Below are 17,691 nucleotides of genomic sequence, written 5' to 3'. Positions count from 1 at the left end.
AAATATATGTGTCCAGAAAAACAAACTGATATATTTAAACATTTAAATCTTCCATGTCAGAAGACTCCACACCACTGCCATTGCTTTTATTATCTGGTGTGGTGTCTCAGCACTGCTCATGCGAGGTGTTTTTTTCCCTTCCCATCACTCCCCGACAGTGCATCATCTTCTGCTCCATCCAGTGCCTTAGATAAGCCAGCTTGTCACAACAAAATTCTCTGTGATAAGGTCCCAACTCTTAATGACCCATGTGTACATCAGTTCTAAGAATGGGTGCTTCACATTTCCAGTGAGAATCAATTGCTGATCACTGCTCATCATCCATTTATTATATGAACACCACAAGTGGTCTTTAAAGAGCTTGTTCACCAATACATTCAGTGGCTGCAAGAGAGAAGTTAGGCCACCAGGAATCACTAAAACCTCTGAGATGGAAACCATGGTGGCTTTTTTATTGGACCTAGCTATGAGGATGAGGGAGAATTATCCCTTGTCAGTTATTTTCTCACTGACAAGCTTTATTTCCTTGACAATGAGACTTCAGAAACTATCCAAAGCCAGCTGCTTTTATAGTACACCTGGTCTTCTGTTCCATGCTGTTTTAACCCCATTCACTCCTTGACGTTGCGTTCCTAGATCAGGCAGACAGATGGGCATGCAAGTGAGTGTTTATATGAGTGTAGTGGTGGGGGAATGGGTAGGGGAGTAGATGGACACGAGAGTGAGTGGAAGGGAATGCTAGGCTGTTTACAATGGGGGAGGCAGTCTAAATCATGTGTATGAGAGGAATCATAAAATATCAAAAACAGGTCTCTATCAAGATGTGTGACTATTATGTGATTGTGACAATTATACAATCAAAAATGGCTGTATGTGCCATAAAAGGGGGAAATGGTACTGTACAATAACAGGTAGGTTATTATGGAAAGCTCCCCCTAATATTCAAGGGCAAGTACTATTTCCTACTATTATTTGTTGAACATAAATAATACGCTTTATCTGGCACTGATAAAGCTTCAGTAGCTTTTCTATAGGAACAGTTTCTATAACTCTGTATTTATAGGAAAAATGCACTGTACATGGATTCTGACGGCACAAGGACAACCACAAAGGCAGCTGTTAGATTTAAAGGGATTGTCTAAAGAATATTAGGATGAAATATCTATGGATCTGTTACACAGAGAGATAAGTCATGCATTTTGCAATAAAAAACATTCTTGAATGACCTTACTAGAAAAATATTTCTCAGCTCTTATGCACAGATAGTCACCTCGCTCTCTGTCACTGTTCAGTTTCTGCTGGCTCTTTACTGCACTTACTTTGCTAATGTATCTTTCATAAACGGCAGCTTGTTGATCACCTACATTCAGCCACAAACACAGACACATGCCCTTGTGCATACACATATCTTCACCAAACATACATTCAGTTCTTAGGCTGACAGTGAATTAATTTGTTACTGTCTAGTTACTTAACCACTTTAATTCAAACAACATAAGGCTTCACATAAAAAAGTGCATTTGCCTTATTTTAATAAGATAACTGATTCAATTTATCAATTCATTCTGATCATAGAGCCAGATAAAAATGGTTTTAACATGAAATAAAATAAACAAATAATAGTCATATTGAATAGGGTTGTGCAAAAATCCAGAGGTGGGTCATAAGTGATTCAGTAAGTCTGCACATACCACGTTATAAAGCCAATGCCATGTCCCCCCCCCCCACACACAAAAGAATAAAAACAGCAATCTATGGAGATTTTGTAAGAAGTTTGTTACTTTTGTAAGTTGCAGTGATCAGTGTGAGCAAACTGTACTGGGCGATACAGGTAAAATTGGTATGTCACATGCTCTCCGCAGCCTATCAGGGCTGAGGGAGAGGTAAGGGAGGAGGAACTCGCAGAATTTCCTTTAAGTCTAGGACCCACATTGTCTCAGTTGCCATTATGAGTGATCTGAGAGAGAGCTGGAGATCTAGGTTAGTGAGCAATTCTGTTGTGACGTGTGCCATGCAAGCTGAGTTTGCCTTAGCTTAAGATTCCTTTTAGGATCATTTTTCTTTGCATGTGGGGAGGGTCCATTTCAGATTCTTGCTTTCCTTTGGTTTTAAAGGTATAATTCAATTCAGTGCAAAGTGCTGTGAGTGTGTTTTAATATTTTCTGAAATCTGCAAAGTGTCTCCCCCCCCCCAAAAAAAGGGGGTCTGTGTTTTGTGGAGTTAGGAGAGAGAGAGAGAATGAAAACTTAAAAATTCTCTAAAAATCAGTAGAAGTACATTTTTTCCTTAAACTTGGGGGGGGCGGGGATTGGTGTCCAGGTTATATTGTGTTGTTGTAGAGACATTCAAGGGAATATTTCTTGTACATCCAGTATTATCCAACTGCAGGTCCCCCAACAGGAATGATCTTCTGACGTTCCTCTTGCAAGGACAGAAAAGATCCACCATAATCAGAGTAAGCCCTTTTATTCTGAAAGCTATCAAGAAAAGAGCACATTTCCTGAAAGAAGACCCAGGAAAATAAGATTCTGACTGTAAATAGACGGTCAGCTGCTGTCCTCTCTCCTTTCTGCCTTGTCTTTTATTCGTGTTGTATTTTGACCAGTTAAATAAATAAATAAATAAATAAATATTATAATTAGTTATTGTAGTTTTTTTTAAAAAAATCTTGTTTGTAAAAATTACAAAAAAATTGTTAAAATCTATGGATGAGTGAAATGTTTTGAAATGTGGGGGGCTTTGAGTGGTTAGTGAGTACTACAATTGGTCGGTGTGCTCTAAAAATGAGGGACAGAAATATCCTCATTGGCAGGAATGGGCAAATAATGTTACAAAAAACTAACTAATTTTTGGAACTTCTTTTTAGACAAAACACAAATCCATTACTATTTTTTCAAAACACTTAAGAATCAAAACAGGGCTTGTCCAAATTTTGTAAAAAACAAACAAACAAACAAACAAACAAAGCAGATTTTTGGCTTCATGCACACCCCTAATATTTAAAAGTACAACACTCTTTTAAGATCAAGGTTTGTTCATAAGGATACCTACTCACATCTAAGAGATTCTTTACTGTTGCTATCTTCTACTGATATATCATCTTTCTACAGGTCACAGTGGAAGTAACTTATCAATAATCTGTTTATCCTTATCAGAAAGTGAAAGAAAAAGATACAATTCTTCCATCTTTTGCTCAATATATTCTGATGATTAAAGCAAGACATTGCCCTTAGTAAAACAAGCAATATAAATGTTGCTGAAAGTTTCTACTGCCTCATTTGCACAAACACAAATATGCTCATGATGACTTATAGATTTCTAAAATCAAATATGGTAATAATAGCTTCCCTTCTCTTTGTTGTAATAATTAGATGTTTGCATTATGGTTTGGAAAAGAGTGGAACATAGACAAATGCATAACATATTTCATTCACAATTAATTTTCCACAAAGTATGTACTATAAAAGTATATATTTGCACCTTTTATTTGGCAGCTTGAATTAAACACGCACTATTAAGTAATGACAGGTACAAATCCACCAAAACCAAGTAGTTTTATATACCAGAGATTTCTTAGCTCAGATCTTTCACAGTACTTAAATTTCAGCTCTTAAGTGGCTAATTAGTGTCTTATCTTACCTCTGCAGATAGGAACAGGGAAATCCCAAGAGGCTGTGTTTATTGTGTTGGCTATACAGGTGAGTTGGGGGTGTCCATCCAGAATATATCCTGTCACACAGCTGTATCTGATTTTGTCACCAACATCAAATCTTGTTCCGTATAAAACACCTTTGGGTGGAACTCCAGGATTTCCACAAGAACTGCTCTGTAATTCTGTAAAACAAGATAAGGATAGTCATTAGTATATGGAGAACCTAAATCAAAATGTTGCTGCATAAAGTTCTCCTATTTAGGATTCCTATGAGCTATCTAGTCAGTCATTTCTCTGGTACTTTTTCTACAATTATCCATTAACATTCCACAAACACTGTTTCTGAACTGTGTTGAGGTTCTGCTCCTTAGGCCCCATCCACACTGACCATTTAATGCATCTCGAAGCTGGTTGCAAATGAAGGTACCCAGAGAACAAACACCTACAAAAGCAGCAAAAGCAAGTTATAAATATGCAAATGCTCTGTGGTTTGTGTGTTCATTATCAGGGCCTCAAACTGGTTCCAGAATTTCCTTTGTAATTATCTGCATACCAAAACCATTTTCTTCAATACTACTGTGAAACTGCATTAAACTGTCAATGTAGACAGGGCCTTAGTGATTGTACCTCAGCAAATCCTGTGTGTTTTTTGAGATTGAAAGGAACTTTCAAAATTAGCATTTTGCATAAACATCTAATGTTGGATGTTTACAGTAAAAGCATCCTACTTGTGGCATTTTCAGAGGGAAGCATACACTCTTCAAATATTTCTGTTCATGCTTCAATAAGTCCTACTAAATCCTCTCTTTTTCTCTTCCTTCTCTCTCTGGCTTCTATATTCTTTGCACTCCCCTCCTGTATAGCAATGACTATAGTTTAGTAAGCTTGGCACAGGTAACTGTATTTTGCTGCCAGAAGAGGAATGGTAAATAGCACCAAATCTTCAACCAGACAGGTAGTAATTATTATCATACATATTCTAGAACCATGGTGATCCATGTGATTCTTCTGGTAATGGTAGACCATAATTATAGCTAACCAAAAAAATGTAGAAATTCGTATTAGGAATGGAATAAAGAGAGGGAAAAGAAAGCCCATAGGGTGCTCACAAGTACTATGCCAAGTGTGGGCAGGAAACGACTGGAGCAGAGGAAGACAATGGTAAACCAAACCACTTCTAAAAAAGTCTCACCAAGAAAACCCCATGATAGATTCACCATAAGTTGGAAACAACATGATGGCACACAATAACAAAGAGTAACACACTAGAACTAAAATACAGTAATTTGTAGTTACACTCAACTAAATTTTAGTCAACTAATCTAGGATTTAAGGAGAAACAAAGAAACACCATTCAGATGCAGAATAAATTTTGCATATTTTTTTTAATCTGAGCAGTGGAAGTGGAAGCAAGTTGATTCTTTTTTCTCCTTAATTTTTACCATGTAATTCATCACATGTGTAGAACAACAAAAACACAGCAGTGAGGCCAGTGCCAATTCATGTCAAGATGATGATACCACATCACTGAAGAATTGATGCAAGACAGGCAGACTTGGCATATGGTTATAAAAATCAGTCTTATTTGTTCAGCACCTTTTAGAACCACATTTGCATTCTAAGCATGCCCTTGTTCTTCATCAGTTTGTGTGACTTCTTCTCTCTACATGGACACTCAGATATTCTGGCATTTGTTTTTCTAGAATGTATGTCTCTTCCTCGCCCAAAATAATCTTATTTTGAGAAATGCATATTCAGTGGTGGCTTGTGCTTTCTATGTCAGTGAAAAAGTAAATCCAAGTGGAAGTTCAGCTTGAAGAGGAACCATCCAATGCAATGAACCCTATATTCAAAAGAAGTTTAGCACCTGGAATAGCTAGTTTCAAACTGAAGTAGATTCACTGCTACATGACATGAAAAATGCCAGTCATCACTATGAATACTTTTTGTCAAATATATGCATCATTTTCTGGGTGGTTTTAACCACTAAAATGCATTATGGGTTTAGAGATGTATAGATTTTTTCGGTTAAAAAAAGTATTTCATTTATGATCACTTCTGATATGGATTCAGTAGATATCTTCAGAGAAACACAAATTAAGACCAACTAATTCTATGAAATTAGACATAGAAAACTGGGTTAAATTGGGCGACTTTATTTGACCTATATAGGATTTAAGTTAATTGGAAATAAAAGAGCAAGGGGTAGGTGCAACCTGATGTGGGTCCAGTTGAGGCCAAGTGTTCACCCTAGACCACCTCTTCAGACTTCCCATGAATACAAGACACCTGAGCCCTTAAAATTCAGTAGTTGGGTTGCTCTTCAGCCAATCATCTGAGCAACCGTGTTATGCCTCTGCTTGCAGTCTGTCTGCACAATCTTCTTGCAGCAGCTGAGGATGTGATCTATTGTTTTATTTGCTTCCTTGCAGAGTCTACATTTGGGATCTGTTGTCGACTTTTCAATTCTGGATTTGATGGCATTTGTTCTAATGGCTTGTTCCTGGACTGCCAGAATCAGGCCCTCCATCTCCTTTGTCAAAGTTGCATTTGTGAGCCACAGCTATGTTTTTTTCTTTTTCAGTTTGGCTCTCAATTTTTCCCAGGAACTGTCCATGGAGAGCCTTCTTCTGCCAAATTTCTCTTCTTTTCTGCATTGTGTTTTTATGGTATTCACTCTTTGTCTTTTGCACTTTAAGCAGTTTACTACTATTAATTTCCTTCAATGTTGGTTCTTGACTGCCTTCTTCTTCTTCTTCTTCTTCTTCTTCTTATTATTATTATTATTGGATTACAATCTGTGCTTTAAATGTAAAAGAATGAAACTTTGGAGAATACAGAAATTTCACTCTATTAGTAGCTGCCTTAGTGAATCTGTATTAAAAAGAGGAGATATGGCAATGCTACTTAAATGTAGTAGCATATGGATGGCACCACTCAATAAACCATTTCTAATTAGTTTCTAGCAAAAAAAGAAGCAATTGTAGCCAATAGGCACACACATAATCCATGTTTCTGACCCTTCTGAAATAATAACAATTGCCAGTTTACCACATTAGTTTGAGAAGCACGGTTGTAGGAAATTGAAAGAGAGCCACAGTCCAGATGTCAGACAGGAAAATATATGGAAGTGAACTATGCACTGTAAACACACCCTCAATCACATTTTTACAACAAATATAAAACTTCACCTCATTTTAGGAACTTTGTTTGTTCTCTTAAAAATTAATTCCCACAACTAATTAGAAAGAAGAAAATGAGACAAGCAAGTACTTCTCTTTTTTTAACCAATTCCTTTTCACCTGAGGTACAATACTAAGCCCCAAGCACAAATAATTAGACTCAATCCATTAATTAAAGGTGTTTGTACAGAGACTTTGAAAGTACTGTAAACTCTAATTGCATCTAGCAGCTGTAGTAATTTATCCCCCCCAAAAACCCATCAATCCATCCTCTTACTTCATTAGGCGCTATGCATAGTAAAAGCATGACTAGTCCTGAAAGCATAATTTTTATCCCTTGAAGACCATAAATTGTGTTTTAATAGGTGTTTATACTGAATATTCCAGGAAGACTGTCCTTTAGAAAGTCATCAGGCTAGTTTGCCCTGTACATAACAGTAGTGTTTCCAGTGATAGGTATCTTGTTTCTCATGTAAGTTTCTGAGTCTTTTTTAAAAAACACCAATTTATTTAAACAAGTAAACTTAATGTTCCCAAATAAAACACTAACTGCTTTTTAGGCTCCAAAATAATTAGGAGGTTCTATAGGTTAGTTCTTAAGTTGAATTTGTTTGCAAGCCGGAACAGGTATTTTTTAAGTGTGACTCCAGCCAAAATATATCTCTTTTAAAAGCTTTGGATAGCACATGGAAAGGTTAACACCCCTGGTGTTTGTTTTACTGTCTGTGCCCCTGTTCAGAAGATTTAAACTCACTTTCTATCCCTGTGATAACTGGATTTTGAAAAAAAATGGCTTGCTGTGGAAACAAGGATTGGTAATAAAGCTTCAGTGGAGACCCCTCTTCTCCATGATAAAATTCTTTCAGGAATTTCCCTTCCTAGCGTAGATTTCTCTCACTTCCTCCTGTTTCACCACTGTTCTTATCTGTGAGTCATTTGTAAGTCAAATGTTTGTAACTCAGAGACTGCTTGTATTTAAAATATTAAAGAGAGAGATATTCCACCATCACTAGTCTACTTCAAATATATTTTAACGAAGGAGGAACACATTTATGAGTCTCTATTTTCTTTGAGTAGCTCTAAATCCCACTCACATTTCCCCCTAAACATTTTAAATGAATAAAAACAAATTAAAAGTTATTATATATTTTCTATTATGCAGCAACAAAATTCTGCAGGCAATTTGCTCATAAAACATTTCCAGCATGCTTATGCCTTTCTTATTCCATTCTTGTTCTGCATGGAGAACTCTTGTTAACGTCAATGGAGGTTTAGAGGTAAAACATGGAGTAAAATATGTTCCAGAGATGTCTCCTCAGTTGAGATGGGCAAAAATTCTTATATTTAATTAGCAAAATTTTCCCTGTTTTTAATATTAATTTAAAATATTCATATTAAATGTTCTCACGATGATACTTTTAGATAAAAACTATAAACATAGGCAGCATTTTACTCAGACTAGTATAAAGGTGTAATAAATATCAATGAATTTCTGATGCTTCAGTGTGTTTGGGATCTAAAATTCTGTTGTAGAAAAAACCCCTCTTTTGTCAGTGATCTGTTCCAAAAAAGGCAGGAGGATGAGGAGAAGATACGGAATTGTTTTAAAGAGGAAGGAGGAGGAGGCCATATTGAGATCATATAAGTATATACTTTGACAATTCAAAGCAATAAAGCTAGAACTGTAAAAGAATGAGGTTCTTTCTCAAGCCAAACCTATTGTGACTGTATGTGTCACTCTACACTAAAGCAAGGTAAACTGCACCTGCATCCAGAATCCCTTGCTGAATATGAACAGTGCAACAATTAGAAAAGGGGAGAGATGTAACAAGTGTATTGCACAAATCCTTTATTCCACTAAGCGTGCAGTATCATTGATGATGGAAACTAGGCATGTGAAATTGATTAAAAATGTTTTGAAAGGCATTACAAAATTACGGGGTGCTGACGTTTCAGTTCTAATGTGTTTCTAAAGTACAGTTAGTGAAAATTTCATTACTATAACAAGATTAATGAAATTTTGTTACTTTTTCATCATAGTAATTGTGTAATAATTACTATGATTGGGGAAACTTCAGAGGCTCCTTTCTCCTTCATTTTTATAACTATTGAGGTGAAACTTGCTACAATGGTAGAACACATTTACCACTGTAAGCCCATCAAGCTTCAGAACATTTCACATATCCACAGATATTTCAAAAATTTTATAAACAATATTTTAAAAAATACAAGAGCTATCTCCTTAAATTTTCTATTCTAGACAACAGGGAATTATCTACACAAGATAACAGGGAACCATTCCCCCCAACTTTCGAAAATAATCATTCATCTACTGATTTTAGGGAATTTGTTATAGTTTTGAAGAAAACCCACACCTTTTTTTGAAAAAAAAAAGCCACAACAGCTATCTCATTGAATGTTTCTCATTTTAACCAAGAGAACTTCCATTTAGGGATCCCTTCCCAGCCCAGCATAGGGATTTACTTACTAGAAGTATAAATCAGTCTTTGCAGATTAGTAAACCTAACATTCCAGGTACCAGCAGGGGCAGGGAGAGATCCTATCTCAACAGGGTTGGACATGGGACAACCATCCTAAGTTCCTTATTACCTCTAATACAAATCTACTAACAATGCTGGTGGGGGGGCTGGGATGTAATAGTGCAAGCACTACAAATAATTATAACAAATTCCCCATTTGGTCATTCTTTTGGGGAAGCAGACATTCTCTCTAGATGAACACCTGCCACAATCTACTAGGGAGAAGATATTGCATATATGAGCTTTTCCCTTGCCCTATTAAGAATTAAATACAAAAGAGAAAAATGAATTAGATGATAAGAAAACCAGAAGCTATAAGGAATAGAATGGACATGGTTGTTGTGGCTCAGCTGGAGTCTCAGAAAGAACAGGAAGAGGATGATGGGTTTCAGATTCCTGAACATGTTCCTATTGTTGATACAGATGATGTCGATGCTGAAGATGAGGAGTTCCAGTTTCCCATGGGAAGGGATGTTGTCTTAGAAGATGTTTCTGATCTTAGTCAAACTTCATAGGTGCAGGTGGAGGAGTCAAGCCAGCCTGAGAGCGCTCTGCCTGCCGAGTCGAAAGAATTCCATCCAACCAGATGCACAGTTTCAGCAACTCCTCCAAGTTGTCCGGGACAGGCACTTGAGCCACTTCCAGCTGCATTTTGCAGGTGAGTCCCGCCTTGAACTGGTTCACCAAAGCAGCATCATTCCAAGTGAACTCCTGCACCAAAACGCGGAACTCCAAAATTTACTGGCCCAACCAGCCCTCCTTCTGCATCAGAGCCCGCAACTTGCAGTCTGCCCCCTCTTTGACCATTTGCCCCCCTCCCCAGGTGTCCCGCAAATGTTCCATGAAGCCCGTCATGGTGGCCAGCACAGGGGCTTTGGCCTCACATAAAGCCATAGCCCAAGATAGCATGGGGGCCTCAAACAGGCTGTAAACGGAACCCACTTTCACTGTCTCATCAGGGAATTCTGTTGTTCGCACGTGGAAATAGGCATCACACTGCCCCATGAAGTCTTTCACCCACTGACTCTCTCCAGAGAATTTGCTTGGCTGGAGCCTTATGAAGAGCAGGAAGAGGATGATGGATTTCAGATTCCAGAACATGTTCCTATTGTTGATACAGATGATGTTGATGCTGAAGATGAGGAGTTCCAGTTTCCCATGGGAAGGGTTGTTGTCTTAGAACAGTGGTTCTCAACCTGGGGTCCCCAGATGTTTTTGGCCTACAACTCCCTTAACTAATGGCTTAACTAATGCTCTGTCCCACATGCAGATGAGGCATTTGGAGGCTTGGAATGATGTGATACTTTGGGTCATTAGCCTATCCCTATGGCCTAGCTGAAGGAAGTGTTAAATTTGAGCTGTACTCTAAGGTGAATTTGAGGATTTCAGAAGATGAAAGCAATTGTGGTATGAGTGGCTCATCACAGTTTCTCACTTTTTACAATGTCGTGTCTCCCATAGGGGTAGAATTCTTGTAGCTCCTGCTTTTTTGTCTTAAAACTCAAGGTTTCCTAGATACTAGACCTGGGCGGTTTCGTTCGTTAATTTTGTTATTCGTTAATTATTCGTTATTTTTAATAATAACAAAACGATTACAAAACATATTTTCAAACCCGGAAGGGTTTAAAAATAACGAAACGGCATCCCCCATACTTTTAACGAGCTTCCGCCCGTTTCGGAAATGGGATGGAGGATGCTGCTGGTGCCCTGGGAGGCTGGAGCCAATCAGCAAGCCAGCAGTGCACCGTGGCAGTGTCTGATTGGCCGGCAAGGCCTTTAAAAGCGGCTCCGCGTGGCCGCGGAGCTCATTTGCACGGAGGCGAGGGAGGAGGAGAGAGGTCCAGGAGGGCTGCTTGCTTTGGGTTGGCGTGCTTTGGGTTGGCTTCTGGTTTCTGGCTTGGTTGGTAGGAAAAAGACTTTTTTTGGATTGGCTTCATTGGGAAAGACTCTTTTGTGTGTGATTGCTTCACATCAGGGCCAGTTTTTGGTTATTTTCCATTTTTGAACATTTTTTTAAAATACCTGTGTTTTATTCTTTAAAAAAAATACAAAAAATATTCTAAAAAAAGAAAAGAAACTTCTGTTCCTGTGTGCTCTCGTTTGCACTGTCTTTTGGCTGTGTTAGCTGTACATTAGGGCCAGTTTTTGGTTATTTTCCATTTTTGAACATTTTTTAAAAATATCTGTGTTTTATTCTTAAAAAAATACAAAAAATATTCCAAAAAAAGAAAAGAGTCTCCTGTTGGTGTGCGCTCTCGATTTCCCTGTCTCCTGCCTGTGTCAGCTCTACATCAGGGCCAGTTTTTGGTTATTTTCCATTTTTGAACATTTTTTAAAAATACCTGTGTTTTATTCTTAAAAAAATACAAAAAATATTCCAAAAAAAGAAAAGAGTCTCCTGTTGGTGTGCGCTCTCGATTGCCCTGTCTCCTGCCTGTGTTAGCTCTACATCAGGGCCAGTTTTTGGTACATTTTCCATTTCTGAATATTTTCTAAAAATACCTGTGTTTTATTCTTAAAAAAATACAAAAAATATTCCAAAAAAAGAAAAGAGAAAGAAAAGAGTCTTCGTTAATGTTTTTTGCGCATGTGCTAACGTGGGCGCAATCTTAACAAATCGATTCGTTATTATCGGGCTAACGAATAACGAAATTTCGTTAATGTTTTGCGCATGCGCTAACGTGGGCGCCATCTTAACGAATCGATTCGTTATTCCCGGATTCGTCGTTTAACGAAATTTTGGAAAAACGTTTTGCGCATGCGCTAAACCGCAGGGCGCCATCTTAACGAATCGATTCGTTATTGCCCCCAAATAACGAAATTTCGTTTATATTAACGAAATTTCCTAAATACCGAACTTTTTTTTTGGAAAATTTTGTAATTATTTTAAATATCGAAACAAACAAACACCCCAATTACAATTCGATTTTAGAAACAAAATTTTGCGTTGTTACCCAGGCCTACTAGATACTACAGGTGACTTTCATATTCACAAGATCACTTTTCCCAACTATTTTCAAGGATCTGGAAGGGCTCCTGGAGGCACCTATCCTTCCAAAAATATCCATCTCTCAAAAAAATCAAGTCTTCTGTTCCATGCAGCTTTCTGCATTATTCAGAGCCTTGAGAATAAGTGAATTGATAGTCCAGTCAAAGTCATGTAACTTCACTGTGGGAGATCGCCCAGTTCTCCTGAAGTTCAAATATACTTTGGCTTCCCCCCCCCCCCCAAAAAAAAGTTTCCATTATATCCTGAAGTTCAACATTTTTGATATACTAAAATATCAATTGAAAAAAATATATCTTGCATGTTGGACATTAATGTGGTTGTGTGAAAGGAGAAGACAAGAGAAGAAAGAACTTTTTTTCAAAATATGATGGTTTGAAACTGTGTTTATCCCAACTATGTATTGCTCTTGATTGCTATTTCTATACTCAGCACCATTACTGCATTAAAATGGCCATGCCTACTCCACTGGAGCTCTCTGCTGTTCAATAAAGAAACAACATTTAGAGCAACCTGACCTATTTCCTTTTTCCTTTTGATTTGCAGACTTCTCTTTTTAAAAGAGGCTATTTTATAAATGGAAATAAAAAAATCTCTAATTTCTATCATGTAATGCCAATCACCATTTCCAGTTTCATGCTTCATATGCATATTGGAGGCCTCTATTAAATTCATGAAGACCCCTACTCTTTTGAAGCAGGTATCTTTTTACAAAGAGTGTATGTGCTTTACATTTTAAATGATGCTTTAAGAATTCCACAGTACTATGTTATATGAGCTATGATCAAGAGGCCAGAATTAATCCAATCAGGAAAATCCAACCAGCAAGACCTGGGAAAGAGAATACTATTTTTGACTAAAGCTCTGAAAATGATTCATCAAACATAGCTATAGGACATGGATATAGAGTATCATTTTGAAGCTCTGGTAATAAGCAAGTTAAATTGAAATCCACTGTGTAGGTTTTTAATATAAACATTTATATGGACATTTAGTTAGAGAAAGGCAGAATGCATCTCTTGACTATACATACACATGTACTACATGTAGTACCATACATGTACTACCTACATGTATTAAACCCTACATGTACTACTATGCTAACATGTCATAGCTAAATGCCATAAAATAAAATAATAATAATCAAAGCAAGTTAATTTATGACTATGCATTTGTGTGTCAAAGAAGGAGTATTTTAAAAGGGCTCAGCCAGTCAAAATATTCCCACATATTCTCACTGTTGGCACTTTTATTTCAGAGGAAAAGGAGTCAAAAATAGCTGCTGTACTTTCCCCTTCTGTGCCTGCAACATGTGTGGCATCTTTATTTATAGAACTAAAATAATGTGTTATGCTCCATACTGAAATGCCAGCTTCAGCATTAACTAAGTTTAATCATCTCCCACGCTAAGTGTTCAGATTCTTCCTAAAGAACTGGGACTCTTTGGGGTGAAATTCCACAGGATATAGAACTTAAAAACTCTTGTCAAATAAGAACATTTCATTAATTTTTTTGGAATAAGTAGTAAAGGATGAATCATGCCATATTTTTTGATCCAACTGTTCTACAGGATGGGTTCAGAAAAGAAAATTCTATCACACTTTTACAAAAGAGGAAAGGATACAAATCAGAGCTGCACTTGTTGAATGAAAAAGTGGAAAGAGAGGAGAAGGAATTAATGAAGGATTACCCATGTGGATTGTCAACATATATTTTAGTCATAAATGAAATGTATTGGTTTGTCAGTTTCTACAAAAGATGATAGATTTATATTTTCTTTGTTCTAAAGATACAATATGGAAATGTACAAAGTACAGACAAATACAGAAAGTTTCAATCTTATTTCCTGCTGATTGACTAATTTATACCTGGGCCTGCCCTACCATTAGGCAAAATGAAACGGTTGCCTCAAGTAGCAAATGTTTAAAGGTAGTGGCAAAGTTTTGGAGAGAGAAATATATATTTTATGTGTAATGCAGCCTTACTTAACCTAGATAAAGATAGGTCTATTAAGCTTGATTTAATTAATGTCTTCATTTTGTCCAGTCTTGAGTACATACTGTCTCTTGCTGTTGAGCTGTTGTTTTCCACATGGAAGTACATTTCTACCTTTATGTGCATTTTCTAAAATAGCTGGATTGGTACAGATAAAAAATTTAAAACAACGTACTTTCGGGGCAATTTTTCAAGCACATATAGTTTTTCCCCAGTCATTTACACAGTGAACAAAGTAGTTTTGTGTACATTTTTCTATACTTGCCTTTTCAAATATATAAATTTCTGTATTGAAGAAGCAAATTGTATGGAAAACATCAGAAGAGGTCATATATGTGTTTAGGTTTCCATTTTTGTTTCAAAAGTACAAGGCTTGCGCTGTATGTGGCGTAATCCCTCACCCAGTTTAGGTAGCCCAGTGCAGTTCAATACAATAGAGTTGCTCCTCTATCACGTGTTGAAATTCAAATGTCAACGCAAACAATATTTGTGCATAGAAAGGGCACAGGGAAGATCTTGTCCTTCACATCAGGACATAAAATATCTTGTGAGCCTTTCAATCACAAGAAATCCATCATGCAAGGCGAGTCGAAAATATAGGGGGCTACAAGCTCACGGAAATGTGGCGGAAGTCCCTTCGGATGGCAAAAACATCCATTTTTTTTTTCGAATTACACCACATCGAGTGAACCTATCCAACCCTTATTAACAGTACTAAAATCATTGCAAACAATGAAAAACAAATTGGACCAGATGCTCACCCATGAAAACAAGTTGAAGGAAACACACACACCGACAAATTGCATCACCTTGGTGTTGTGATACTGTAAGCCATATCTTCCTCTTGTTGTTCCTTTCCCCTAGGTTTCCACTATCTTTCTTGTACAGCTGTTTCTGAATGCCAATAAAAGCACGAATTCCACTGGCAACCTCACTTGCTGTTCAATCACCATTTAGCTTCAATAATGCATGTAAGGATATTCATATTACAAACATTCAGCCATTGTTGTCATTTACTATTAGCTATTAAAATTATGTATGATCTGGTTTTTAATTGAGCATAACAACTGACAATTGTAGAGTTTTAATTATGTGGCCTTCTATGGCTCCCTTGTGTATGGAGAAATTTAAGTAACTTGATATTACTGATTTGGCGCTAACTGCTTATACATCAACCTTCTGAGATAGGAGGAGGAATCAAAAGAGATAGGGACACAGGGACTAGACAGAAACAGTGCAAACATTTATTGTGGCTATTAAGTACTGGGGATGTTTAATTTAATGCAGATAGCCAACAGATGGATTTTCATCACTGGGTCTATTCACTAAATTTGTTCCTCAAAGGGGAAGACCATTTAGGAAAAGAATAACTGTAATTAACTAATGATACAACTCCTATGTTTAACCTTGTTAAAAATAAACAAGCAAATCCCAATGATAAATTTATTGCCATGTAGTAGAATCATACATATGCTGTGAACGTAATATTAAAATGCTCACAGAGACACTGACTATTACTACTAATAATGGTATATAGTATTAAAGTAGTGTATTCCAGGAGTTCAAATTAATTGCCCTATATTATTTAAGCAGTTCTTATATATTATTTCAGCAATCTTGGCTGGTAAAGGAGGCCAGAGGGGGTATGGTAGAGAGAGTGAAGGTGGTGGTTAATGCCTCTTACAAGAAGGCAAGATTCCAGCAGGCCTAAAGGAGGTAATCATAAAATCGCTGTTGGAAAACCATCACTGGACCCCACTCAATTAAACAACTTTTAGCCAGTTTCCAATCTCCCCTTTTTGGGCAAAGTTTTGGAACGTGTGGTGGCCTCGCAACTTCAGGTGTTCTTGGAGAAAACTGATTATCTGGATCCTGTGGAGTCTTTTTGGCCACATGAATTTTTAAAAAATCACTGATTTATGACACAATTGTCCTATATTGAACCTTGTCAGCACTACTAACAATTTGTGGAATTATTTGCCCCTATCAAAGGTGAGTGTGCTTTTCTGTTCCTAAACAGCTCTACTTTAATTGGTTATCTGCTCCTCTAAAATCTTTTTGACAGCTCTACTTTCCGAAATGCCAGTGGCAAAATCTCATGTTGTCCTCCCATTAACATTCCAGCTAGCACATAAAAATACCAAGGAGATTTAAAACAAACAAACAAACAAACAAACAAAAAGAGGATGGATAAGAATATACAACCATCATGAAGATTTTTCTCTCACATGTAAAGTAGATCAAACACATTGACCAAGTACCATAAAATAATCAAGGAGGTTAAGCACATTTCAACTCCTAATAAATATTTCCTTCCAAGAAAAATGAACTAGATGAATTTAGGAATAATGTCTACCAATATCAAGGGTAGAGTTAAAAAAATGAAATCTCTAAGTATAAACAGAAAGCATGTAGAAAGGATTATTCTAAAATATCAATAACCATGTTTATGGCTACATAACCAATGTGAACAAAAATGATTATGCAATAAATCTTTTAAAGGCCAACCATTCTTCAGCCACAGCATTAAATGCAGATAACTGAATTGCCAAACCTTTGATGGATTTACTCAATTTTAAAGTGAGAAACTGGAAACCAAAAATAATTTAAAAATAAATAATCACCAACAGATGAGAAAAATGTCCAAACTGGCTTTAATATGCCCATATGATGTATAGAAATATGGTACTGACAACAGGTTAAATGACTGTCCTTATCTAATTATAGTAAGTAAGTACCGTAAATAAGTATAACCGTAAATATACATATTTCTACTATAAATAAGTAGCATAAATAAGTTTCTTTTTCTCTCTGTTTTTAAAAATGGGACAAATGCTGGCTTTAGGTTATGAGCAGTCAATGTGTGTAGACACCAAAAATAAAAAGGTGAGATGCATATTGTTCCATCAATTTAGAACCAAGACCTGCATATGACATTGATTCTGTGTATGGTGCCATTTCATATTTTAGCAATCCACTATGATGATTAGTATATTTGATCAAATCTGCTCTGTCCTGTAATGAACGTAGCAATTAATGTAATGAATGTAGCAATTATGATAGCCATGTATAAATATGTGAGAGGAAGCCACAGGGAGGAGGGAGCAAGCTTGTTTTCTGCTTCCTTGGAGACTAGGACACGGAACAATGGCTTCCAACTTCAAGAGAGGAGATTCCATCTGAACAATAGGAAGAACTTCCTGACTGTGAGAGCCGTTCAGCAGTGGAACTCTCTGCCCAGGAGTGTGGTGGAGGCTCCTTCTTTGGAAGCTTTTAAGCAGAGGCTGGATGGCCATCTGTCAGGGGTGATTTGAA

At 36.9% G+C, this 17,691-nt stretch overlaps 1 protein-coding gene across 8 annotated transcripts in view; it reads right to left on the bottom strand.

Annotated features, from left to right (window-relative positions):
* The window catches only part of CSMD3 (CUB and Sushi multiple domains 3), a 661,396-nt gene that overhangs the window by 430,104 nt on the left and 213,601 nt on the right, over positions 1–17,691 (bottom strand). For all 8 annotated transcript variants that reach the window (XM_060775796.2, XM_060775789.2, XM_060775791.2 and 5 more), the window contains exon 4: positions 3,640–3,834. In XM_060775796.2, coding sequence (XP_060631779.2) covers positions 3,640–3,834 — 195 coding nt within the window. The remainder of the gene's footprint in view (positions 1–3,639; positions 3,835–17,691) is intronic.

Source organism: Anolis sagrei, chromosome 4, assembly GCF_037176765.1.
Source record: "Anolis sagrei isolate rAnoSag1 chromosome 4, rAnoSag1.mat, whole genome shotgun sequence".
NCBI lineage: Eukaryota > Metazoa > Chordata > Lepidosauria > Squamata > Dactyloidae > Anolis > Anolis sagrei.
The sequence above is the reverse complement of the archived record's forward strand: the minus strand, read 5'-3'. Positions and strand labels throughout refer to the sequence as shown.